The sequence below is a fragment of the Tachysurus fulvidraco genome, chromosome 25, assembly GCF_022655615.1.
Source record: "Tachysurus fulvidraco isolate hzauxx_2018 chromosome 25, HZAU_PFXX_2.0, whole genome shotgun sequence".
Lineage (NCBI taxonomy): Eukaryota > Metazoa > Chordata > Actinopteri > Siluriformes > Bagridae > Tachysurus > Tachysurus fulvidraco.
This window is the reverse complement of record NC_062542.1, coordinates 1,076,950-1,102,120: the sequence shown is the minus strand read 5'-3', so window position 1 is coordinate 1,102,120 and position 25,171 is coordinate 1,076,950. Positions and strand designations below refer to the sequence as shown.

The window sequence follows — 25,171 nt, the reverse complement described above, 5'->3', positions numbered from 1 at the left end:
TTATCTAAAAAACCCAGTAAAGTGTTAATGTAAAAAGGAGCATCAACTGTCTCAGATACCAGATTTAGCTCAATGTTAGCAAACAGAGTGCTGAGGGCTGAGAGAAGTTTCTCTCCTGACATTATACTGATATTTTACATTAAACAGAAGATTTACACGATTTTCATGTGCAAACTTTAAATAAAATGGTGTGTGTTGCTTTGGGACACATCCCCTGTTGTAATCACATTTTTTTGTTGCATGAATTGTTTCAGTTCTCACTTATCATTACCCAATCAGAGAGCTAAACATACCCACTGTGTGTGTGTGTGTGTGTGTGTGTGTGTTGCTTGCTGAAGAAGCAATGAAGACGCTGTACTTGTTCTTGCTCACACTGTTCGGTATGAAACACAATTTTACTCTTTATGTTTATGATGTTTATTTATTGATGACTTTGTACTTTAAAATATATGAATGAACGATTATTTGATGAACTTGACGATTAAGCTTCATTAATTATGATGTAACATGTTGTTCTGGCATTTTAAAATGTTTAAACTTTAAGTCATTAATATCATCAGTTTATCTGTTCGGTTCCTTTTGGCACGACAATAAGATTTTTTTTACAGTCTGAGAGATTTCTGAAGCGAAAATTTGTGAAATGTGTGAAATAAAACTGTGTCGAACATTTAAAGACACGATCGACCATCAAGAGGATTTTGCGATTTTAATGGAAATGAATTATAAAAAGATTTCCACAGGGAACGATGAGGGAGACTTTTGTTTGGTGTGTGCTGTGTAGAACATAGAGGAATTATAATGAAAGTAATGATCTCATTATGGAGCAGTTATTAAGGGAAAAATGTCTGCGTTCAATCAAACATTATGGTAATAAAATATTAAAAGCCTGTTGTCCAGTCAGCTTTAATCTTTATCTTCAGTCCCATTAAAACGTCGACTACACGAACACCGAACACACACTAACTGGTGCACGAGCTCTAACTGTGTCAGAGACGTTCACACTGAAGGCATCGTTCACTGACGAGAGTTTGTGTTTAATAAGTTATTTCAATGTGTAAATAATAAATAAAATGATTAAAATGGTTTTTCATCACATGTTTTTCAGGTGTTTTCACTCAGGACAGTAAATGGGGTGTGAAATATCCTGATAAACCGATCTGTGCTGTGAGAGGATTCAGTGTCTCCATTAAATGTAGTTATTATTATCCACAAGATCATCAGGTGATACAAAAGCTTTGGTGCTCGATGAACTCAAACACAGATAAGTGTGAAGACCCACCGTATGTTTATAACAGCTCATCAAACACCAAGTCAGACTTTAAGTTCACTGGAGACGACAAATCAGACTGTACTTTATTAATCCACAATGTACAGTTCAGTTATTCTGGAGAGTACAAATTCAGATTTATTACTGATAAGGACAAATGGACAGGTGATCCTGGAGCGACTCTAGAAGTTACAGGTAAATATTCATGATTAAATTAAGATCTAGTTAGTAAATTATGATGTTTCACTAAAATCAACAGATACAAAAAAATTTACTCATATTAGTGAAGAACGACAGAGTTTGTTTGATACTTTAGTACTTGACTGTATTATAATGATCATCACCCTCTCAGTCCTGAGTCACTGACGTGGCGTCTTTCCTGCTCTCTGAAAAAGATTTAAAGGTGTCACTAATCAGACTCATTGGAAACGGAACCCTTAAACAAGGAGACTCCTTAAATCTGACATGTGATGTGAGCTGCACACACACTTCCTCACAGTTTGTGTGGTCTAAGAACAACCAGAGTTTAAATACATCAGGACCCGTTCTTCACTTTCCTGCTCTAACCCTGAGGGATTCTGGGGATTACACCTGCACTTGGGGAACCGGTGAGACGTCAGGATCTAAAACCATCAGCCTTCACGTGGGGGGTGAGTCCATCTGCTCACAACAATCCTGAAGATTTAATATCAGACTAACACGACCTGCTCTTACGCTTCTGTAGCAAGTGACATTTTTAATTCTGTTGACTTTTTTAACAGGTGAAAGTTTTGATCAATGGAAAATCTGGATCATTATTTTCATAGTTGTTGTGATTTTGGTGATCGTGGCCACTGTAATTTATCTAAGGTAAATTTAATTGGTGATATATTTTCTTAATACCAATTACCAATATTTAATATGAATAAGATTGTTGTGATGGACAAATCAAAATGATCTTTAGACCCTTATTCTAGGTTCTATTTGGGAAAAGTGCAGGACATTTAAATCAGGACCATAGAGTTCATTAAAAAGAGAGAGCTGTAACTGTGCACTCTGTGTTTTGCTGCTTCCAACAGGAGGAAACGTGAGAGAGGTGAAGAGAACACACAGGTATGAGCTTTAGAAAGAAATCACAAACTCAGCATTAACACAGCATGAGTGAATGTGAACACAGGAACACTTCAGAAGTGATTGTGATTATTATTATTATACTTCTTATGTTACCAGGATGGAGCAAACACACACGATAAACAGCCGAAGCCACAGCCGAGCTCTGTTCCTCAACTAGATGATGAAACATTGCCTGAGGAGGAAGTGACTTACGCGAGAGTGTGTGTCAAAGACAAGAAAGTAACACAAAGGTGAGTGCTAAAGTCTGTCTCACACTTATCACCAAAACAACTAAAGTGTCCAACACAAACAATGTGTGTGTGTGTGTGTGTGTGTGTGTGTGTGTGTGTGTGTGTGTTGTGGTTTGGATTTTAGGTGTGCCAACACCGAGCAACAGAAGGAGGATGATAATGTCATCTACAGCACTGTCATTAAATCCTGATCACATTATTACATCTCCATCAAACTCATCAGAACTGTAAAGATTTCTGTGGGAACCTGTGAGAAGTTTAATATGAATATAAAATACATCTCATCAATTCCAGATTAGTGTTTATTCATATCATTAAGTGAGAGTATCTCGGTGTTTGACCCTTGATTAGAACATTGCCTTTAGTTTAATATTCACTCTGGCTTTTATTCCTTTATTAATTGTTCAGTCATGAGCAGAACATCATGTACACACACATGAGCAATGTAGAGCAATGAGCAGCCAGTATGACTACAGGAACCAGAAGGAACTTCTCACTTAACCGCTGTTAAAAAAAAAAAGTTCCTCTAAAGTGATAGAGTTCAAACGCCAGCAGATCTGTTTTCCAGTCTTCTAATTTCAATAAATAAAGTAAGATAATGTGGTTTCAGCTTTTTACTGGGGATGTACCGATACCACTTTTTCTCTTCCGATACCAGCGTTTGCGGGTATCGGCCGATACCGATCCGATACTATCTTTAAAACTAAATAATGTATACAACTAGCTTAGTTATTAAGATTTATTTGTTTCTGGCAAAGAAATACAATAATGCATATTACTGGATGATAAATGGTTATCAAGAAACCTTAAAAAAGTATTAATGCAGAAGCAAACAGAACTTTTAACAGTTAGTGGTATAACAATCTAAACCATATATACTGCAATTATTAAATTAAATTATTTTCTGAAGAAAAGACAATATTTTACAGTGAATATTATATTAGAACTCCTGAAACACGATGTAAAGTGTATTAAACAGTAAACCTCGCACCCAAATGAGCGACATGTTTAACACACTGAGGTAAACAGAAAGGACGCCTGATAAACTCGTCTGTCTGTCGCAGGCGGCTGTGCGACATATTTACTATAAAATGTATTATATTTATTTACATTAATGAAATTTAATATATAAGTGTATTTTTCTTATAAGTTTAAACAACAGTCTGTGATGTTTGCTGTTCATTAATCAACCACCACGGGTACGGGCGTCGGAAGTAAATACAAAGTGGGCGTGTCCTGTCCCACACACATATAATGGCTCCGACGCCCATGGAAGCAGCAGCGTGGTCAATGCTGTAGGTAAAACGCGGAATGGAGTTTCATTTATTACGGCATTCCTCAAGCAGAATGGATTCGACTGGCGGCGCTAAATAATAAAAATGATAGTAATAAAAAAGACATATGCGATGAATAGAGACGGTAAAAGTGGGTGGGTCCAATATTATTGGTCTTAAAAAGGTCCTGTCCCACCCACTTAAATTGCTTGGATCGGCGCCGATACCGATCCAAAATATCGGATCGGTACATCCCTACTTTTTACCATATTGTTTAGTGCTGCCATTTTTACCCTAAAGATGATAAATTCTGATTCTCTGTGGCCGTTAATGCAGGGGCTAAATCACAGAAATCACATCGCTGTACATTCTCAACTATAGAACATGTAAATGCTTTTGTAAAGTCATTAATCTTAAAAAAAAAAAAAACCTTTGACACTTTTTCATTGTAACTTTGAACAAATGTTTTAAACTCATGGTATCTTAAGTATGTAACCTAGTGAACCAGCATTAATGTATTCAATGTTAGAGATTTAAGCACTTATGTACGTCGCTCTGGATAAGGGCGTCTGCCAAATGCTGTAAATGTAAATGTAAATGTATTAATAAATGTCGTGGGATTCTACATGAAAACCTTAAACCTCTGTTTCTTAGACATTATGACTGTATCATGGAACGCACCACTTTAACAACTTTAAATCATAAGAAGCTAATCTGTATGTTAGAAATATATAATGTACGTAAAACTGATGAGCTTTTAGTAAAGTAAATTTCTATCTGATATCAAGAAACTTTTATTATTTTTTAAATTGTTTCTTAAGTTTCTAAGCTGTTTAATGCAGGACAGTGATGTAATTTTTGTACTCCAGACTTTACGGATGTCTCCGATTTCTTCACTCGATTCACTGATCCTGTTGTGTAAGTCTTGTCTTTTGTAAAAATAAAATCTTGATGCTTTCTTAGACTTGTTGGATTTTTGTGAGTCCATGTGTGTTTTAGACATTTGGTTTAATTAAGATTCCATTACTGTCATTTTTTCCAGAGACACAATGGAGCTGCTTCATTAGCTTCTTTATAACCAGTCAATTAGACAGACCATTAAACCACACACACAATATTAATGTACAATATATTATTTAAATAAAATAACATTTTAAAAAAAATTTGGTGTGACTAAAGTTCCCTAAAGAAAAAGTGTTGAATGTGAAGAAAATAGCTTTGGAGGCAAATACGTTCCCATAACAACGAAGCTAAACCTGGAAATGAATCGTCCACAAGACCTTAATATATAAATATGAAAATTATTCGAGTTTTTAAACACAAATAAACAAGCGTCTGACTTTTTAAACATTATCTCCACAAATCTTTATTTACAACACATACCAGTTACATCTGCTGTGTAAAGGATCTGGTGGATGATTTAGTATCAAAATTACTTACAATATATAAAAATAATATTAAAATGATCACTTTGTCAGGAGTTAAATCTCATTAAAATGCCTGAACAAAGAATCTGTCAAAATATTACAGAGAACATTTAATAGAACAAGTAAAAATGTAATACATCAGAGCCACCGACAAACATTATGAACATTACAGAATTAATAAATATTAACAATTACAAAAAAATCCGGATGCATGACTCATTACATTTAAAACCCACCTTGAGCGCAATGTATCCTTATGACCAGCAGATGTCACTTGTGTGCTCTGTGAATACCTTAGACCAGGGCTCGGCAACCTTAAACACTCAAAGAGCCATTTGGACCCGTTTCCCACAGAAAAAATACTACAGGGAGCCACAAAATTCTTTTGACATCTAAAATGAAGAGAACACTGCATCTTTTTTTTTTACCTTTATGGTAAGTATAGAAAAAACTGTAGCGTGCTGCATTTATGAAATCAATTAACTGCTACAGAGTAAACGAAATTTTATTTCTTCAGGCAAACAAAATATTTTGAACTAACCTTAAGAAAAAAGGCGCTGGGTTGAAGGTTACTTTCAAATAAAATGTTTAATGTATAATTGAGTCCTTCATATTCATGACCAGGGCTCTCAAGTTTTGAAGACAGGCAAGCGTGACATCTCCAACCCCTCGCTTTTTTTCATTGGATGTTGCGTTAATTCTTTTCCAGATAGTGCTATTTTCTGATTGGCTATTGTATAGCCTCTTTTTTGATTGGCTGATAAGTGTCAGGCTCGACTAAGAACAGAGACACGCTTGATTCCTGCCCGGTTCCATAGAGACAGCGGTGCAGACTGATACATTTTGGGCGCTGCGGCTTATTAAATATGATAAATAGTCAAAAAGTTTTTCTGAGTGAGAAATACGATGTCCTGCGGGAGAGCGGGAGAAAAGACCGAAAGCGTGACTGTCACTCTCAATGCGTGACACTTGACAGCCCTGCATGACATCAAAATTTTAACTTGCCGGCTGCAGCAAACCAAAACTGCGTCTGCTTCTGTGTGTCGGATTTCGCAAGTCGGCAGTTATGATGCATATTTTGAGCGACCAAAAAAATAAAAAATAAAAAATTAAACACGGTTTATTTTTATGTTACAAGAGCATCATAATCTTAGAATTTAGAATTACATTTTTTTAAAAACTAACAAAAATAAAAAATTTTTAATTAAATATTTATTTTCCAAATCTACAGGGAGCCGCAGCAGAGGGATGAAAGAGCCACTTGCGGCTCCGGAGCCGTGGGTTGCTGACCCCTGCCTTAGACCTTGTTACTGGATATTACAGACACTGGATGTTCACTGGTACATAATTAAAACCAACACAGACTCAGATAAAGTCCAGTCTTTATACACAACTAATTCAGGGTCTTTAATCACCAGATGTTAATAAACTGATGCTTTTTGAACAGCAGACACACTGAAACCTTTAACATAAAACTTACTTAATAACTGAAATTAAATTTATGCATATAATTAACACACAACAAAAAGAAGAAATGAATTTGAAGAAACGCCTCAGGAAAGTGTAAAACAATGTGTCAGTACTGATACTGATACAGGCTTCCTCTCCAAAGTAACTCTGACATGTTGATAATCAAATTGAACGATTCATGTGTACATTTTCACACTTCTTTATTTAGACATTTCACATATATTTCACTCATTTTTAAACATGTGGACTTTCTACAAGTACGTTCTTATTTTTTGTTGAGGTTTTTTTTTTTTTACTTTATCATACTATTAACATGACATGTTGAAATTGAACCTTGACCTCAGAGTGAGTCACGTGAGTGACATGCTTGATGTTTCTCAGAATGAACAACTCATTACTCAGTGATGTACAAATCTAAGCAGAATTTTACTGTTCTTTTCTCCTGTCCTGTCCTACTGTCCTAGCCTCCTGTCCTGTTCTCCTGTCCTGTCTTGTCCTCCTCCTCCTGTCCTACACCGACTATATCATGTGATATGCTGCTGCAAAACAAGTGTTTTTAATATATATATATATATATATATATATATATATATATATATATATATATATATATATATATATATATATATATATATATATATATATGCAACATGTTCCAAATTATTACACACATTTCATTTTTTATTGTTTTTCCAAATCAGTCAGTATGATTATGGATGAATTTTATAACCAACTATATTTTACAATGATAATGTAATTAAATGTTAAAGAAGTGATAATGACAACAGTTTTGAAATATTAAAAAAAATAACACAAAATATGTTGTTCCACATAATTATGCAGAATGCGGTTTGAAAGCATTCAGTTTGTTATAACGATCTCTTTTCCATTTTCATGATATCGTTTTCAGGCCTTTTGCTTTTCATCATCAGAAATATCATTTTTTCCTCCTTGTATTGCATAAGAACTGTGACTTGCTTAATAATGAGGAACAACCTCTTTTAGTTAGTTTCCATTTAACTAAAATCACCTGGCAAACTAATTAACTAACCTGTCTAAGATTGATACCAGTTGTCTTAAAACATGAGAAATAAAACAAACAAACACTTTGAACCTGAATATTTATTTTAATGAAATCCTACTGATATGTTACATGCATAATAATTTGAGGCACGGTTTATAAACATTATATAAATACATACACACATACACAATGTACATTAGATGGAATTGTGGAATTGCGTGTGCACTTCTTCTTTTGGACATTTTTAGGAACAACATTTAGTTCTCACTTCTCATTGATATATCATTTACCTAACACACACACACACACACACACACACACACACACACACACACACACACACACACACACACACACACACACACACACAAAACGCTGTCTGTGTTGATCACCTGCTTAAGGAGAAACAAAAATGCTGCACTTGGCGATGATTCTTCTCACCGTATCAGGTATGAAATAAACAGTTGTGTTCATTGTTCAGTTTTTATCCATTTTCTGGCACGAGGACATGGACAGATTCTTACCTTAAATTTGAGCTTTTATTTTTGTTTGCAATGAATAAACCAATGTGTTGTGATGATCGAAATAAACTCAAACTCTGACTTCAGAAACCTCTTCTATAAAAATGTATTTAGAAAAATGTTAAATATGAGCTTCTCAATACAGTAAACTTTATTATATCAAAGATTACACACTTTTTATTTTTTTGTACATTTTTTGTCCATTTCTGTGAAGCATCTGCTGTACCACTTAATTCTGTTCTTATCTGTAATTTTCCCAGATTTTTATTTTTCAGGTGTTTTCACTAAGAACAGAGACTGGGATGTGAAATATCCTGATAAACCGATCTGTGCTGTGAGAGGATTCAGTGTCTCCATTCACTGTAGTTATTCTTATCCACAACAATTGTATCGTGTGGTACAAAAGCTTTGGTGCTCGATGAACTCAAACACAGACCAATGTGTAAATCCACCGTATGTTTACGACAGTTCATTAAACACCAATCACTCAGACTTTGAGTTCACTGGAGATGACAAATCAGACTGTACTTTATTAATCCACAATGTACAGTTCAGTTATTCTGGAGTTTACAGATTCAGATTTATTACTGATGTGGCCTATGGTAAATTGACAGGTTATCCTGGGGTGAGTCTACAAGTTTCAGGTAAATATTAATTATTAAAATGAATGTTTATCTGCATCATTTCCTTTGCAAAACTTCACCAATGAATAAATTATTCTGCATCTCAGCATTCAGTCAGTATCTAAACTGTATTATAATTATCATCACCCTCTCAGTCCTGAATCACTGACGTGGCGTCTTTCCTGCTCTCTGAAAAAGATTTAAAGGTGTCACTAATCAGACTCAGTGGAAACGGAACCCTTAAACAAGGAGACTCCTTAAATCTGACGTGTGATGTGAACTGCACAAACACTTCCTCACAGTTTGTGTGGTCTAAGAACAACCAGAGTTTATATACATCAGGACCCATTCTTCACTTTCCTGCTCTAACCCTGAGGGATTCTGGGAATTACACCTGCACTTGGGGAACTGGTGAGACGTCAGGATCTGAAACCATCAGCCTTCACGTGGAGGGTGAGTCCATCTGCTCACAACATTCCTGAATGTCTCTCATGATTACTGATGGAAATAAAGTGACTTGTGTTCAGTTAAATATTCAGATGTTAAATCATGTAGGTGGTGCAGCGCAGTGGAAGATCTGGATCATTGTCTTAGTGACAGCTGGTGTGATTTTGATCTCTTTAGTGACTGGAGCTGTGATTTACAACAGAAGGTTAAACTCTGCTTATTGTTTTATAAACTAAAATCTCTAAAACACTTACAATCTGCTGGTGAAACCAACATCTCACTAACAAGCTTTAATACAAACCATTTAAAAATCTACTCAGTGGTTCATCATCAGCTTTTCTGTGTGGTTACAGATCCGTCAACGTCAAACAGCAGAAGGAGGACGATTCTAATATCTACGCTAATGTACCACGGAAGAAGAGCGCTGGTGTTAGTTTAGCTAATGTCCAGCAGCAGAAGAAAGATTTTGCGATATATGCTAATGTACCATAACAATGAACTAATCACAGTTTCATACCTCGTTACCTTCATTCATTTCTACTGTTGGTGAATTTCAGTGTACAGCTTATAAACTCGCTCTGTACTGCATCTGAACAAATAGCTTTAATGTCATTAAACAATAAAAACTAGACACAAGCAGCAATCTGTGGGGTCCAAGCACTCAGAGATGCCTGCTTGACTGATGGTGACCATTAAAGATATACTTAAAGAAAAACAAAAATAATAATCAAATGAGAAATTAAGTCATCACTATAACTGTCCATTTCCTGTTGTCTCACACTTACTCTTACAATCATCAACTCTGTGAGAGCTTTATTCTTTATTAGAATCTTTATGCTCGATTTTAGAATTAAACAAGATTTTTTTTAATATATATACAAGAAGCATTTGCTGGAACAAAACCATATTTATAATAGTATAGAATTTTGTAAGTGTTGTGAAGTGTTGTCTTTTTTGTTGTTCGGTTTGAATCTTCACCGATTTGTCTACAAACTTATCGTGCTGATGTTCTCACACTGAGCCACTAGGGTTCAGTGTCTTTGTTTCTTGTAGTTATTATTATCCACAGGCAGTTTATCGGGCGGTATAAATGCTTTTGTGGAATTGGCAGTCTGCCATGGCCGAGGGCCACCACCAGATGGAGACAAAGAGCAGCTTCGGTGTAATTGGTGGTAACCTGCTCCACCTGGACGTAGATTGATTTAAGACCGTACAGCTTGTTCAGTCACTCAGTCTTGTGATCACTTTGTGAGGGTGAGACTCAGCAGTGTTGGTGAAATGAAAACCAAAGCTTTACTCTAGTCCTTTCCTCTGCACCAGGTTGCCCTCATCTTGTCAACCTAGCCATAGTGATGGCAAAGTGAAGCTTTCTTGATACAGTGAAGCTTTCAACCCAATTGTATCGGAAAAAGGTTCATTACTCAAACTTTTCAAATCAGAGCTTGATGGGGACCTCTGCTGGTGAAAGCGCTATCATGCTTTGCATGAAAATGCCTCAACATGGATGATGAAGCATTTTTTATTATTATTATTATTATTATTATTATTATTATTATTATTATTATTATTATTATTATAGGCAATCTGCTGGGAGCAAATCAAACACTGGACCTAAAAACAGATTAAGGATAGACCTTGTCTCAAAAGTATAAAGTGTGAACCATTTAAAAAAAGATCATGGTATTTCTGATGCACAAAAGGCTTTTCTTGCATTCCTATATTTTTTTTAACATATTACTTTTTTTTAACATATTTACAACATATTTACCAATAAATATATATATGACAAAATATACGACATGAAATGTTACACTGAATCGTATAATTGCACATTGATGAGTGAGATTGAAGTTATAAATATAGGCTTCACAACAAAACCATATCCATCTTATTGGGCGAAATCAAATGAGTGTTACCACATTTCAGAACGTGATCTCAACAGGCTCCATCGACAACTCGCAACAATAAACTCTCCTAAAGTCGCTATACAGTATTAGATTCCATGTAATACTCCAGTACAACACACGAGGGCGCCGCCGCGCATCGCGCGCGATTTTAAACCTTTGAATCAGATAACGAAGCAGTCACGTGGGTGTGTGTGAGAAACGAAGCTTCGGACGTCATTGGTCACGTGATTTTGCCAGAACGAATGAAGCTTTGATAAAAAGCTTCAATGAAAATCGGTTCATTTTTTTGACCCACGTCTCGGAGCTTCGGTGTCACTCACAACCTAGCCACTTTCTCAATACTTCAAGTTGTTTTTTATGGTGAAAACATCCATATTATTTCCTGTTCAGCTCTCTGTACTGAGCTGGTGTCTCCCCTGAAGTTTATACCTTTAGATGTTCACATAGTTCTCATTTATACAATATCATATGTAAGTCTTTGGTTTGGTTGACTGTAGGATGCTGAAGCTGTTCCTTTGTTTTCAGTTTTCTTTCTTTACTCTGGTAAAGAACTTGGTTTCCAACACAGAGATCTGTGATTTTTTTTTTTACACAATGATCTGATTTTCTCTCTAAACCTAGAGGAAAAAATGTAAAGTGCTACAGTGACATGATGGTTTTCTTGGCTCTACAGTTGTTTTGGAATTTTGAGTCCTCAATCCCTCTCATTCATTTCCAACCGCTTATCTGAACTTCTCGGGTCACTGGGAGCCTGTGCTTATCTCAGGCGTCATCGGGCATCGAGGCAGGATACACCCTGGACGGAGTGCCAACCCATCACAGGGCACACACACACACTCTCATTCACTCACTCACACACTACGGACAATTTTCCAGATATGCCAATCAACCTACCATGCATGTCTTTGGACCGGGGAAGGAAACCGGAGTACCCGGAGGAAACCCCCGCGGCACAGGGAGAACATGCAAACTACACACACACAAGGTGGAGGCGGGAATCGAACCCCCAACCCTGGAGGTGTGAGGCAAACGTGCTTCCCGGAATTATGAGTTAATTTTTTTTATTTAGAAAGACATTCGAAATGAAAGATTCCACCCATGTAGAGCGTCTATATAGCTTTTTGAATGTATCTTCCAGGGTCTTTGTACAAGTAAGAGGCCATGTTTCTGCTACAATCAAAAGTTAATACAGGATTCAAAAATCCACAGCAGAAAATAAATCCTGCTGTTTAATGGAAAAATACAGAAGTAACAAATCTATTTCAGTTTTCTGTTCACACACAGTTTCATTTAGGTGGATGATCACTGTTGGTGCTTGAGGTCTTTAAATGTCTGTCACATGATATCGACCTCTCTCGACTTTATACATCATCATATCTACTGCAGAGATGTAGAACGTCTCCCTATTAATGTGCCTTTGGAAAGGGAGATCGTAATCAAAATCATGTCTGATGGTCAAATATCTAGATAATTTGTCTGTACACTTTACTTCTGGGTCAAAACGGATGTATAAGAACATGTGCGTGTGTTCAGAAGACCTCAACTTCCTGTCCTAACAGTTCGACACCCATGGTGTGACTTTTGGGTGTATTGTTTTATTCCAGGAAGTACTTTTATTTCCCACACACTGAAGAAGAGATGAAGATGCTGCAGTTGGTTCTGATTCTGCTCGTGCTGTCTGGTATGAAACATCATCTCACTCTTAGACAGAATTATTCTTCAGACTTTTATTATATGCTGATGGATGTTATAGTGTGTAGGTTCACTTACTGCATCATACACTCACGCACACACACACACACACACACACACACACACACACACACACACACACACACACACACACACACACACACACACACACACATTATTCTGTCTAATGCCAGTGAACATTTCATTACTGTCTAATAAATCACTTCTAATGATGATTTTAAGTGAGGTTCACTTAGTGCCAGATATATACAGAGAGTATAAAGTGTCTTGTGGAGAGCAGAGAAACACTGATGATCTTGCTGCATGCATTCACTATTTGTTGATATATTAACAGTATTATAAAGTATTAACATGATTATTAAATGTATACATATATACAGAAATACTCCTAGATTTATATATTGTTGTAAAGATCAGCCAGCAGAATTTCCCCTTGTTGACACTGAGGGATTGGGGCTGTGAAATGTCCAGTTATTGTATTGTGTAAAGAATTCTCAGAGACAGAGGGTCTCAGTTATATATGCAAATTTATTGAAACTTCCCCAGAGAACAAATCCAAACAGTAATCAAAAGACGGAGACAAAAATCAGGAAAAAAGGTCAGAACCTTAGTGGCAGAAAAGTCAAGCAAACAAATCCAAAAAGAAATACAAAATAAAAATCAAAATCAAAGAGAGAATCACTGAAAGAAGTTGAAAATATTACAATTGTTTGTTTATTTGTTTGTTTGTTAATGTCCCTGTATAAAATGTATGAATATATAGAGGTATAAATGTGTATTGTGTACAGTGCAGTAAAGACAAATGCCAGATGAGCTCTAATGGTGTCTGTTAGTTTTCACACTGAAGGCATCGTTCACTGACAAGAGTTTGATATTAATCAGTTATGTACATGTGTAAATAATAAATAAAATGAATAAAATTATTTTTCATCACATGTTTTTCAGGTGTTTTCCCTCAGAACAGAGACTGGGTTGTGAAATATCCTGATAAACCGATCTGTGCTGTGAGAGGATTCAGTGTCTCCATTAACTGTAGTTATTCTTATCCACAAGATCATCAGGTGATACAAAAGCTTTGGTGCTCGATAACCTCAGACACAGACCAATGCAAAAAGCCACCACATGTTTATAACAGCTCTTTAAACATAGAGTCAGACTTTGAGTTCACTGGAGATGACAAATCAGACTGTACTTTATTAATCCACAATGTACAGTTCAGTTATTCTGGAGTTTACAGATTCAGATTTATTACTGATAAGGACAAATACACAGGTGAACCTGGAGCGACTCTACAAGTTACAGGTAAATATTAATTATTAAATTAAAGATCCAAAACGATAGTTTGTATACTGAACTCCCCACTGGATTACAAGATGACATTAATCAAGAAGACATCATTTAAACTTAAATCCACTTGAACATCCTGCTAGTAAATTATGATCTTTTAATCAATCGGTAGAAAATCCATTTGTACTCATATTAGTGAAGAATGACAGAATTTGTTTGATACTTTAGTACTTGACAGTATTATAATTATCATCACCCTCTCAGTCCTGAGTCACTGACGTGGCGTCTTTCCTGCTCTCTGAAAAAGATTTAAAGGTGTCACTAATCAGACTCAGTGGAAACGGAACCCTTAAACAAGGAGACTCCTTAAATCTGACGTGTGATGTGAACTGCACACACACTTCCTCACAGTTTGTGTGGTCTAAGAACAACCAGCGTTTATATACATCAGGACCCGTTCTTCACTTTCCTGCTCTAACCCTGAGGGATTCTGGGAATTACACCTGCACTTGGGGAAATGGTGAGACGTCAGGATCTGAAACCATCAGCCTTCACGTGGAGGGTGAGTCCATCTGCTCACAACAATCCTGAATGTCTCACATGATTACTGATGGAAATAATTTCATCATGATGTGCATTAACACGTCTATAACAAGTGACATGTTCAGATAATATCGACATGTTAAAAATCGCTGCATTTAACAGATAACGACACTGAAAATCCTGAACGTTGGTTGATGTGGGTCATTGTTGGTGTGTCTTCCGGAGTGATTGTCGTCATCACAGGAGCTGTGATTCACAAAAGGAGGTCAATCTCAGCATGTTTTATACAATATAATCTACAGGGTTTAAAAATACTTTCTCACTTAAAGCATATAATTGTAACTTTAACAGCAATTCACATCATCTGTCCTTCATAAACCTTTTTTGTGTGATCACAGGAATGTCCACACCGAGCAGAAGAACGAGAATAATTCTGGCACCTACAACAACGTCCAGAAGGATGAGGATGATTCTGCAATCTACACCAACGTCCAGAAGGATGAGGACGATTCTGCAATCTACACCAACGTCCAGAAGGATGAGGATGATTCTGCAATCTACGCTAATGTGTAACACAGTGAGCTGATCACAGTTTCACACCTCATGCTCAGCTTAATAACTTGTCAATTTCCTCTTTGCCTTAAAATATTACACAGAAACATTTCCTGTGTGTTGCATCTGCACTTCATTTCATGATAGATGGCTGTTTATTGGGTTAACGTTTCTAGTTTCGATAACTTTATGTAAGATTTCTATAAGATTCTGTCAATTTTTAGATTTTTTTCCAAATATAACATTTATACAGTTTTTTGATGTTTTATATGTAAATTAGAGTAGAAGTCTATCTTCCTTTCTCCTGTATGTTGTGCTCGAAGTGAGCTGCTACTCAACAGGATGCAGTACACACGGATTTGGCACTGAAATGTTCATGAAGTTTCTAGTTAATATAAAACTGATACACAAAAAACTGAAACTTGCACAACCTGCAACACAACCATCACACACTTATTTGTACACATGGCATATTGAGTAAATACTTCCAGCTTCTGTGTTAAACCACATCTTTTACACTTACAGAACAATAAATTGTGTTTAAGTTATAAATCACATGATTACTTCTTTTTTAGAAGGTTGACGTTTAAAACACACTCATGAATTCACACCCAGAGGAGCCTGATTAACCACAGGCTTTATTACAAAGGTTCAGTAAAGAGAAAATAAAAATTGGACACTATCCCGAGGTTCAGGTTTCCACCACTGGATGGCGATATTGTTCTAGCCACTTGAGGTCTGGTGTAAAACAAACTGTCCCTGAGGCCATGAAAAGGAACAAACAAGCTCAGTGGGCTCTAGGTCCAGGGGTGGGCTCAAAGTTCTAGGGGTGGGCTACAGGTGCAGGTTATATAACCTGATAAGGGTGTGGAGAGGACCAACCTGCCAGAGAACAAATATCTAGGAGTGAAATGTCCCCAGCAAGAGTGCTAGTCAAGGTGAAGCGAGCCCTAATCACTGAGGCAAAGCCACACAGGGTGCCGCATAGGTCTAGGGGAAACCTACCACTACACTGCATAAGGTGCTGCTTGGAGACCGGATTACTTTTGTTGTGGCAGACGAAAAGCAGACGAAAAGAGAGAGGATTTACCCCAAATGCTGGAGTGATGGACTGTCAGCGAGGCAGGGTAAAAACAGACCCAAATGCAGGATAGCGTAAAAATAAACAGGTTTAATAAATAAACATAGGCAAAGTGGCAGGGCTAAACAGACAAGACACAGATATAATAGATCAACACATCAGGAACAGGTGTGCAGAGGCAGGAGGAATAACCAAGGGTGGGGCAGACACATGACACAGAACATAAACAAACACACATGGCGAATGTCCAGGCTGGATCCTGACAGTATGGGCAAAATATGGCCCTGAAACACCCCCTGTGGACAGGAAGTAAGGCGGCATCCTCCAGGGAAAACCAGGAAGTGAAGCGATGTCCCCCACTGGACAGGTGTGTGGCAATGTCTCAGGACACCGAGAAAAAAATAAAAACAAAACCAGGCTGGTGACATCATCTGCCGGTAAGAAGTGAGGTGGCATCCTCCGGGGGAAAACAGGAAGACCCTCACCGGAAACAAATGTGGAGCGATGTCACCCAAAAAAACAGGGCAGGAAGAACAGTCCAGAAAAAAAAATGCTCCCACAGTAAGCCGGTCCAGGCTGATGCTATCCTGCTGGGTCTGAGTCTGGCGGAATCCTTCTGTCAGCAATGCGGGGTAAAAATGACCCAAATGCAGGATAGCGTAAAAATAAACAGGTTTAATAAATAAAAATACAAAACAGGGACAAGGACACGACAAGAGACATGACAATGATGTGACAAATACAACAACAAGGATTCCACAATGCCATAGGCAATGAGCCATGGCTAAATAGACAAGACAATCAATACATCAGGAACATGTGTGCAGAGTCCTAACCAAGGGTGGGGCAGAAACGTGACACAGAACGAAAACAAACGCACATGCCTAAGTCCGGGCTGGATCCTGACATGGACATAAATTCTGAGAACCAGAACCTGGTGCAGCAGGTGCAGAATCTCCTGCTCCACGGACTTGTTTTTCAGTTTTTTCTTGTATTCAGTTCTCTTCACTTTTATGTAGAAACTAGAACAAGCATCGGCTCAGTACATCCCACACTAACACTATTAACTTCCAACATAGAACACATTGTACATAATGACATGACACCTAAATATACTGTAATAGCTTCAATAAAACAAGAGATAGTTCAGGATCGTAACAGTGCACTCAGAGCCCAGGACCTGAGCAATTTAAATGGTTTTAATAATTTTACTAATGTTGTGTTTTATTTCTTATTAATGATCATGATATTGTAACTTACTTACTGCTAAATCAGAAATCTTTCATCAGATCAAAATGAAATGTTCACTAGCACTAGACTGTGTGTGTGTGTATGTGTGTGTGTGTATGTGTATGATCCAGTAAATGAACCTACACACTACAACATCCATCAGCATATAATAAAAGTCTGAAGAATAATTCTGTCTAAGAGTGAGATGATGTTTCATACCAGACAGCACGAGCAGAATCAGAACCAACTGCAGCATCTTCATCTCTTCTTCAGGGACAACTTGAGTTTTGAGAAGTATGAGCTGGAGCATGATATTTGAGAAGTAGAAGATGTTCCTGGAAGAAAAAAGGCAAAGTTTGCACTTAATATAGCTTTAAACCATAGAACAGGAAGATGATCAGAGTCCTCAGTCAGTATTTATATCCACATACATACAGCGGTTAAAATATTGAACACGTCAACATTTTTCTCACTAAATATGTTTCTGAGCCATGAAATTTTCACCAGATTTTGGTAACTTAAGTTATCCATACAAAGAAAACAAAACAAATAAGTTCTTAAAATAAATTACGTACTAAAATGGAATGACGGAGAAAGGGAGTTGCAAAAAGCTTGGAAAGACAAGACACCAGCTGAAATCTATTAGTAATTAGAAACCAGTCCTGCTGCTTGTCAGTGGACATTAACATCAGCTGGTTCAGTCCCAACTGATGAAAAAAAGTGTCACACAAAAAGAAATCTCATTTTTGCTTTCTGACGGAGGAGTGAAAGGAATTATCAGAAGAGTTGTCCAAGAGCCAAGGACACCTATTGGAGAGCTTCAGAAAGACCTGGAATTAGCAGGTACAATTGTTTTAACCCTTGTGCAGACCTGGGGTCTATTTGACTCATCTGGAAAGTTTAATGTGTCATAACTTGGGTTTCCTTCCACATATATTCCTGAAATTTACCAGAAATGTTCCACAACCAAAGATTAATTTTGTCTATTTTCGTTGAACTATGTGTTAGTAAAATAAATACATTCCTCCTCAAGTCCTCCCAAGTCAGTTTGACTCGGCCACATTTAGTGGGGCAGTAGATCACACTTTTCCCCTTTTCAGCGCAATGAAAATTCATACAGACACAAAAATGCACACATAAAATGTCCACTAACACATGCACCCAAAACACACACACACACACACACACACACACACACACACACACACACACACACACACACACACACACACACACACAAGCATTGGGAATTGCAATTCATTGGGCCTCCAGACAAAACAAAAGCTGCTCATTTGTAAATATTTCACACTTGTTATATGCATTTGTCCAGCTAAGGATAATATCTTCTCTTCCCTTCTTCTTCTACCAACAAGCTTTACACACACACACACACACACACACACACACACACACACACACACACACACACACACACACACACACACACGTTGTGTTTTCATATTCAAGTCATGTAATGCCATGTTTTTGAGTGGTGTGTGTGTGTGTGTGTGTGTGTGTGTGTGTGTAGCCTGTTTTTGGGTGATCAGATGGCATCTGGTAGGCAAAATAGACATAACAAATGTAAAATGTTCACAAATGTGAATTAGAATTTTTGATTTATAAGCTATCAAGTCAATTTGTCCTGGGAAAAAAAGGTTTTATTATTTACTGACATTAAAAATGGTCAAAATGGTGTCAAAACAATCTCCTGGCTTTGAAATATACCAGCCTGTAATCGTCAACGATTTTTGTGCCTCTCTAGTGAAAATAATTCAAAATGTCTGTTTTTTTTATTTTACTAAAAAATGAGGCATTTTTGTATATAAATAAGGTTTAATTATACCATATATATATATATATATATATATATATATATATATATATATATATATATATATATATATATATATTGCAAAATATATTTTAATATGTTGGAAACAAGTTAGACTAAAAAGGTGAAAAAAGAATGGCTTTCATAGGCTTTCATTTTCAATATCTTTCATTTTTTATAAGCAGTCAAAACATACAAGGTCAAGTTGACTCGGTGCTCCTAATTTGTATAGGAATTCAGACGAAGTCTGCAGGAGAGTTAAAGAAAACAATAAGTAATGCATTAAACTGCTGTGGCCTGTATGCACACTCACCACACAAGACCCCGTTGTGCCCTTTGGATGCCATAATACACCCTGTTTTGAGCTCAAATGGCACTTCATAGAATTGAAGGAAGATTGAATTGAAAAATTCAGAAATAAAATTCTTAATAAAGCCTGCTACCATCTACCAGGATTATGATGATGATACCCGTGTGTGGAGATTTCAGCCAGACGTTGACCCCAAACACACAGACAAGGAAACTCACATTTCTTTCAATGATAATTGCACATTTAATAAAGATGCTAGAACAGTCCAGCATATCATTTACATTTACAGTATTTAGCAGATGCCCTTATATCCAGCGCGACTTACATGCTCTTTTTTTATACAACAGAGCAATTGAGGGTTAAGGGCCTTGCTCAGGGGCCCAGCAGTGGCAGCTTGTAGGAATCGAACTCACAACCTTCCGATTGGTAGTCCAACACCTTACCACTAGGCTACCACATCCCACATATCACCTGATCCAATAGAAAATCTATGGAAAGGTCTAAAGATCAGAGTTCACAGAAGAACCCTACAGAACCTTCAAGACGTAAAGACTATTTATGTGGAAGAATTGGCCAAAATCACACCTGAGCAACACATGTGACTAGTTTCTCCATACAGGAGGCGTCTTCAAGCTGTCATCAGCAAAAATGGCTTTTGTACCAAATGTTAAATAAATTTCAGTGAGTGTGTTCAGGACTTTTCCCGTGTGTCATTCCATTTTATTACATAACTTTTAATTTTTTAACTTTTGTTTTTTTTTTGTATGGTTACTTGGCTTGTTACCGACATCTGGTGAAAATTTAATGTCGCAGAAAATATATTTACTGAGAAAAATGGTGACCAATGGTATTCAATACAAATTTTCTGCTGTACATAAGGACTTTTGTCCAAACCTTATATATCAGTCTTATCTTTATTTAAATATATATTTATTATATGTAAATGCACCACTGGTTTAAATTTGGACACATGCATTTATAAAAGATTTAAAAGTCTGTGGGGACAAAATGCTGAGTGAGCTGCAGCACATCTTCCTCTTATAAACGGTTCTTGTGGTGTTCTAGATATATTTTGGTCAATTCTTCATTTCAGAAACAGCTTTCAGTGCTCAGCATCGAGTCAATGATCTCAGTGTGCATATTTAAAGCCATTAGTGAGTGTGTGAAGTTGTTCCTGAAAACGAGATGAAGACGCTGCACTTGGTTCTGATTCTGCTCGTGTTGTCTGGTATGAAACTTTTTATTACTGTCTGATAAAAAACTAATGATTTTAAGTTTCCTTTTTCAAGTTTCAGGTTAATAATCCTGATTAATAAAAAAACCCACAACATAATTAACTTGCTCATGTTCTGCACTCTCAGTGCACTGTTATGATCAGATGTGTGTGTGTGTGTGTGTGTGTGTGTGTGTGTGTGTGTGTGTGTGTGTGAGTCTCTTTTAACCTCTATTTATTTCTACACAGGTGTTTTCACTCAGGACAGTAAATGGGTTGTGAAATATCCTGATAAACTGATCTGTGCTGTGAGAGGATTCAGTGTCTCCATTAAATGTAGTTATTATTATCCACAAGGTCATCAGGTGATACAAAAGCTTTGGTGCTCGATGAACTCAAACACATATAAGTGTGAAGCCCCACCACATGTTTACGACAGTTCATCAAACACCAAGTCAGACTTTAAGTTCACTGGAGACGACAAATCAGACTATACTTTATTAATCCACAATGTACAGTTAAGTTATTCTGGAGAGTACAGATTCAGATTTATTACTAATGTGTCCTATGGTAAATGGACAGGTGATCCTGGGGCGAGTATACAAGTTACAGGTAAATATTAATTATTAATTAAATACTTATTATCTGCATCATTTTCTGTCCTGAACAAAAGGAATAAAGTAAATTATTTTGTGGACATTTTTCTCTAAGTGAAGTGTGAAAGTAAATTTGCGTCTATTTTTATTTTGATGAATAAAACTCATGTAGCTGATGTTTATTATTAAATAACTAGATTTTTATCTGTGTGAGAAGTCCTGAGTCACTGACGTGGCGTCTTTCCTGCTCTCTGAAAAAGATTTAAAGGTGTCACTAATCAGACTCAGTGGAAACGGAACCCTTAAACAAGGAGACTCCTTAAATCTGACGTGTGATGTGAGCTGCACAAACACTTCCTCACAGTTTGTGTGGTCTAAGAACATCCAGAGTTTATATACATCAGGACCCATTCTTCACTTTCCTGCTCTAACCCTGAGGGATTCTGGGAATTACACCTGCACTTGGGGAACCGGTGAGACGTCAGGATCTGAAACCATCAGCCTTCACGTGGAGGGTGAGTCCATCTGCTCACAACATGTGTAAAATTATTAGTGCAGGAAAAAATAAACTTGTATTGACTTCAATATTTAAATGTTCACTAATGTTCTTTCTGTTGAACAAATAAAATCCTCGAAGGTTCAGAAAGTTCTAATTCATGGATCTTCTGGATGGTTGTTGTGGTGACAGCTGGACTGATTTTGTTTGTTGTGATTTTCAGCAGGAGGTAAAACTCTAAAACCATTATTATTATTATTACTATTATTATTATTATTATTATTATTATTATTATTATTATTATGAACAGTGTGAGTTTTGTGTCTGTTTGTGTGTGATTACAGACACGTCCACACTGAGCCGCTGATGGAGGACGATTCAGACATCTACACCACAGTACAGTACGAAACATTCACCATGAACTGATCACACCTTCACACCTCACCTACTTCAGTACACACTTCATAATATTCCTATAACAGCACATCCACAAGTCTTTTATTCCTCTTACACCACAGTGATGTCTTCATTATTCTGTATTAAAGATCGACTCCATAATGAAGGTGGTGGAAAACGTAAAAAATTTACTATTTCTTTTTATACAGGTTTAAAGCTCTGCTCCTGGAGACTCTTTAGATAAAGGTTACTAAACATTTCCTTACAAAAACCTCCACAATATCATCAGTTATTTATGTAGAGCTTCCAGTTCCTGTTCATTTCTATTCATTTCAATTCAATTTAATTTATTTGTATAGCGCTTTTAACAATTCACACTGTCTGAAAGTATGTAAATGAGCTGTTACTATAGAAATGATACGGTATCAGAAACAGTGCATTAATCTGATGTGCAGCTGTTAGTGATGCTGGTGTAGAAAGTTAATGTGGTGGACGTTGGTTCAGAAACCAGTGCTGCTGATGCTGAGCATTTATCACTTATCACTTACTGCTTTAAAGAGTTTTTCTGGTTTTTTTTTGCTTCTTTTTCTTTAAACTATAGATGAGTTATTAAATGAATTTGCAATGATACATAAATCATGTAAGCTACATTTTTTAAATATATCTTCATCGTGTAACTTTTCAAGTTACTGATTATAACAGATTCATTATCAAAAGTGTTTATTCTACGATGAAATTATTTAGTATAAAAAAAAATCAAAATATGGCACAAAATTTGGAATTATAAGAACTATTCAACATACATAACAGTGATAAAACATAAACTTATATAAAAGTTCACTATATCATTATGAACCGTGTTTAATGTTCTTGATGTTTAACAGTGTTTAAAATTAATGTTTTATTGTTGTTAAATTAATGTTTCTCTGTTATGGCCTGACTTTCATGCAAATAAAGGTTCTGTCACTTATTATACTGACTCATCTATAGTCTGATCGTTTAGGAAATAAATGTATAAATGTTTGTGATTTCTGAATATTATAGCTGAATTAAATTTCAATCAATCATTTTATATTGATTAATTTATGCAGTTATTTATATTTTATGACTCGCAAAAATAATAAACAAACAAACAAAACAAATAAATAAATAATCGTTATTAATCTATTACTTGTGAAACAAGTCGTCTTTTTTCAGGTTTTCTGGTTTCAGCTGTTAACTCTCTTGTTTATTGCTGTGATTATTTTCAGCTTAAAAACTCTGTGATGGAGAGAAGTACGAAACACACTGACCTGGGAACAGCTTATTACTGCTACAGATGTAATAATTATTAACGTAAAAGTAGTCACTAAGAAACAACACGAATAATTTATTAAATGACACTTTTACATGTTTACAACTGACAGATAATATGAGAATTCAATGTTCTCAATTCTTATACTAACAAAGTGAGTTATTCTGGATTAAAAGCTTTTTTCAACAAGTTATAAAGAAAACTAGTTAGCTAAAACTTATAAATGCACTGTTGGTAAATACAGCATTAAAAGTTCATTAATATTGTTAATACTAGACTGTACTGGGATCATTTTCACAGATGCATTGATTTTATAATCGTCAGTAAAAAGATTTCCCAGTTTTCAGTCAGGACTGATCTAAACTATTATACTTAATAAATATAAATAGAAACAGGAGACAACATTTACACTCGAAAATCTGTGTTTAATAAGGAAAAAAACAACCTCTGTTTTTCATGATTTTCATGAAGCTCTCCCTTTGTGAAGAGGTGCTCTTATATCTTCTGCTTGTTCTGTCAGTGGACTTCATTTAAAAATGAGAGACTGACAAACCTTAAGAAGAAATCTGGGTGTTTACTTCATTCAAATGATTATAAACCTGATCTCGGGTTAGCTGCCTTGGTTTGGTTATTTTATCTACTCGTGCTGGTTTGCTCTTCTCATGAATAAATGAATGAATGAAGACTGTTCATCGGCTGTATGCTGACAACAGCGACACCTGCTGACCGGAATAGGTTCTGTTCTCGACACGTACGTTTTAAAACTGCGTATGGGGATGAACGTGTAAAATAAGCTCTAATGGACAGACGGGTTTTTTGAGTTTTTATTTGTAGTGTAAAATTCTTCCAGTCTTCTTGATGCTCTCTTTTGTGGAAGAGCTCGCTTTTAATGTTAAACTACCTGAAAATTGAACCGTGCTTTCACAAAGAGTGACTGACTTTACCTGAGTGCTGAGGGCCTGTTACAGCAATTCACAGGCTCAGTGGTTAAGGTGTTGGTACAGCAGCCTGCCACTAGAGGGAGAAATTCTGTAATAAATCTGTGTGTGTGTGTGTGTGTGTGTGTGTGTGTGTGTGTGTGTGTGTGTGTGTGTGTGAGTTTTAGAGCTGTGAATAAATATGATGTATTTGTGAATAGTTACTATTTAATGACTATGCAACTGACAGCATTGTGTTTTAAAAGAGCAATAATTTTTCTGTTCAGTGTTTTATTCTTTTTATTTAGAATGATTTTCAGTGTCGTCATCTGTTAAATGAAGCGATATTTAACATTTAAATATTGTATGTCACTTGTTATAGACATGTAAACAAACAGCAGACAAATAT

The 25,171-nt window shown here is 36.3% G+C and overlaps 4 protein-coding genes across 9 annotated transcripts in view; all 4 read left to right on the top strand.

The window, feature by feature from the left end:
• Positions 1-273: 273 nt before the first annotated feature.
• LOC113634380 lies at positions 274-7,334 on the top strand. Of its 3 annotated transcripts, XR_003438498.2 has the most exons (9): positions 274-380; positions 1,106-1,462; positions 1,663-1,917; positions 2,029-2,116; positions 2,326-2,359; positions 2,477-2,610; positions 2,735-2,904; positions 4,754-4,802; positions 6,543-7,332. XR_003438498.2 is itself a non-coding variant. In XM_027133306.2 (7 exons), the coding sequence occupies exons 1-7, from the start codon at positions 344-346 to the stop codon at positions 2,799-2,801; spliced, it is 972 nt and encodes a 323-aa protein (XP_026989107.2). In that variant the 5' UTR covers positions 274-343; the 3' UTR covers positions 2,802-4,848. The 3 variants fall into 3 exon arrangements, 1 of the variants encoding a protein (XP_026989107.2); XR_007139557.1 differs by having other exon boundaries at positions 2,735-4,802; positions 6,543-7,334; XM_027133306.2 differs by lacking the exon at positions 6,543-7,332 and having other exon boundaries at positions 2,735-4,848.
• Positions 7,335-7,433: 99 nt separating this feature from the next.
• On the top strand, positions 7,434-10,243 carry LOC113634382. The gene is made up of 5 exons (XM_027133311.2): positions 7,434-8,254; positions 8,587-8,970; positions 9,148-9,402; positions 9,505-9,601; positions 9,750-10,243. The coding sequence occupies exons 1-5, from the start codon at positions 8,218-8,220 to the stop codon at positions 9,886-9,888; spliced, it is 912 nt and encodes a 303-aa protein (XP_026989112.2). The 5' UTR covers positions 7,434-8,217; the 3' UTR covers positions 9,889-10,243.
• A 2,618-nt stretch (positions 10,244-12,861) lies between these two features.
• LOC113657996 (sialoadhesin-like) overlaps positions 12,862-25,171 on the top strand; it is an 84,275-nt gene continuing 71,965 nt past the window's right edge. The window contains exons 1-5 of one of the 2 annotated variants that reach the window (XM_047808580.1): positions 12,862-12,984; positions 13,962-14,318; positions 14,611-14,865; positions 15,009-15,111; positions 15,245-18,676. In XM_047808580.1, the coding sequence (XP_047664536.1) occupies positions 12,942-12,984; positions 13,962-14,318; positions 14,611-14,865; positions 15,009-15,111; positions 15,245-15,419 (933 nt within the window). In that variant the 5' untranslated portion in view covers positions 12,862-12,941 and the 3' untranslated portion in view covers positions 15,420-18,676. Of the gene's footprint in view, positions 12,985-13,961; positions 14,319-14,610; positions 14,866-15,008; positions 15,112-15,244; positions 18,677-25,171 lie in introns of those variants that run through there. The other variant, XM_047808579.1, reaches the window with a different exon arrangement.
• On the top strand, positions 19,615-23,682 carry LOC113634381. Of its 3 annotated transcripts, none has more exons than XM_047808609.1 (6): positions 19,615-21,078; positions 21,313-21,675; positions 21,920-22,174; positions 22,282-22,384; positions 22,500-22,556; positions 22,761-23,682. In XM_047808609.1, the coding sequence occupies exons 1-6, from the start codon at positions 21,036-21,038 to the stop codon at positions 22,789-22,791; spliced, it is 852 nt and encodes a 283-aa protein (XP_047664565.1). In that variant the 5' UTR covers positions 19,615-21,035; the 3' UTR covers positions 22,792-23,682. The 3 variants fall into 3 exon arrangements, with proteins under 3 accessions (XP_047664565.1, XP_047664567.1, XP_047664566.1); XM_047808610.1 differs by having other exon boundaries at positions 19,627-21,078; positions 22,297-22,384; positions 22,761-23,672; XM_047808611.1 differs by having other exon boundaries at positions 19,621-21,078; positions 22,297-22,384; positions 22,466-23,678.

Coding starts and splice junctions, on each gene's coding strand:
- LOC113634380 (XM_027133306.2), top strand. CDS start 344: ATGAAGACGCTGTACTTGTTCTTGCTCACACTGTTCG. Junction 2,117..2,325: donor GCCACTGTAATTTATCTAAG/GTAAATTTAATT, acceptor TGCTTCCAACAG/GAGGAAACGTGAGAGAGGTG. Junction 2,611..2,734: donor GACAAGAAAGTAACACAAAG/GTGAGTGCTAAA, acceptor TTTGGATTTTAG/GTGTGCCAACACCGAGCAAC.
- LOC113634382 (XM_027133311.2), top strand. CDS start 8,218: ATGCTGCACTTGGCGATGATTCTTCTCACCGTATCAG. Junction 8,255..8,586: donor GATTCTTCTCACCGTATCAG/GTATGAAATAAA, acceptor TAATTTTCCCAG/ATTTTTATTTTTCAGGTGTT. Junction 9,602..9,749: donor GCTGTGATTTACAACAGAAG/GTTAAACTCTGC, acceptor GTGTGGTTACAG/ATCCGTCAACGTCAAACAGC.
- LOC113634381 (XM_047808609.1), top strand. CDS start 21,036: ATGAAGACGCTGCACTTGGTTCTGATTCTGCTCGTGTTGTCTG. Junction 22,175..22,281: donor CATCAGCCTTCACGTGGAGG/GTGAGTCCATCT, acceptor TCTGTTGAACAA/ATAAAATCCTCGAAGGTTCA. Junction 22,385..22,499: donor GTTGTGATTTTCAGCAGGAG/GTAAAACTCTAA, acceptor GTGTGATTACAG/ACACGTCCACACTGAGCCGC.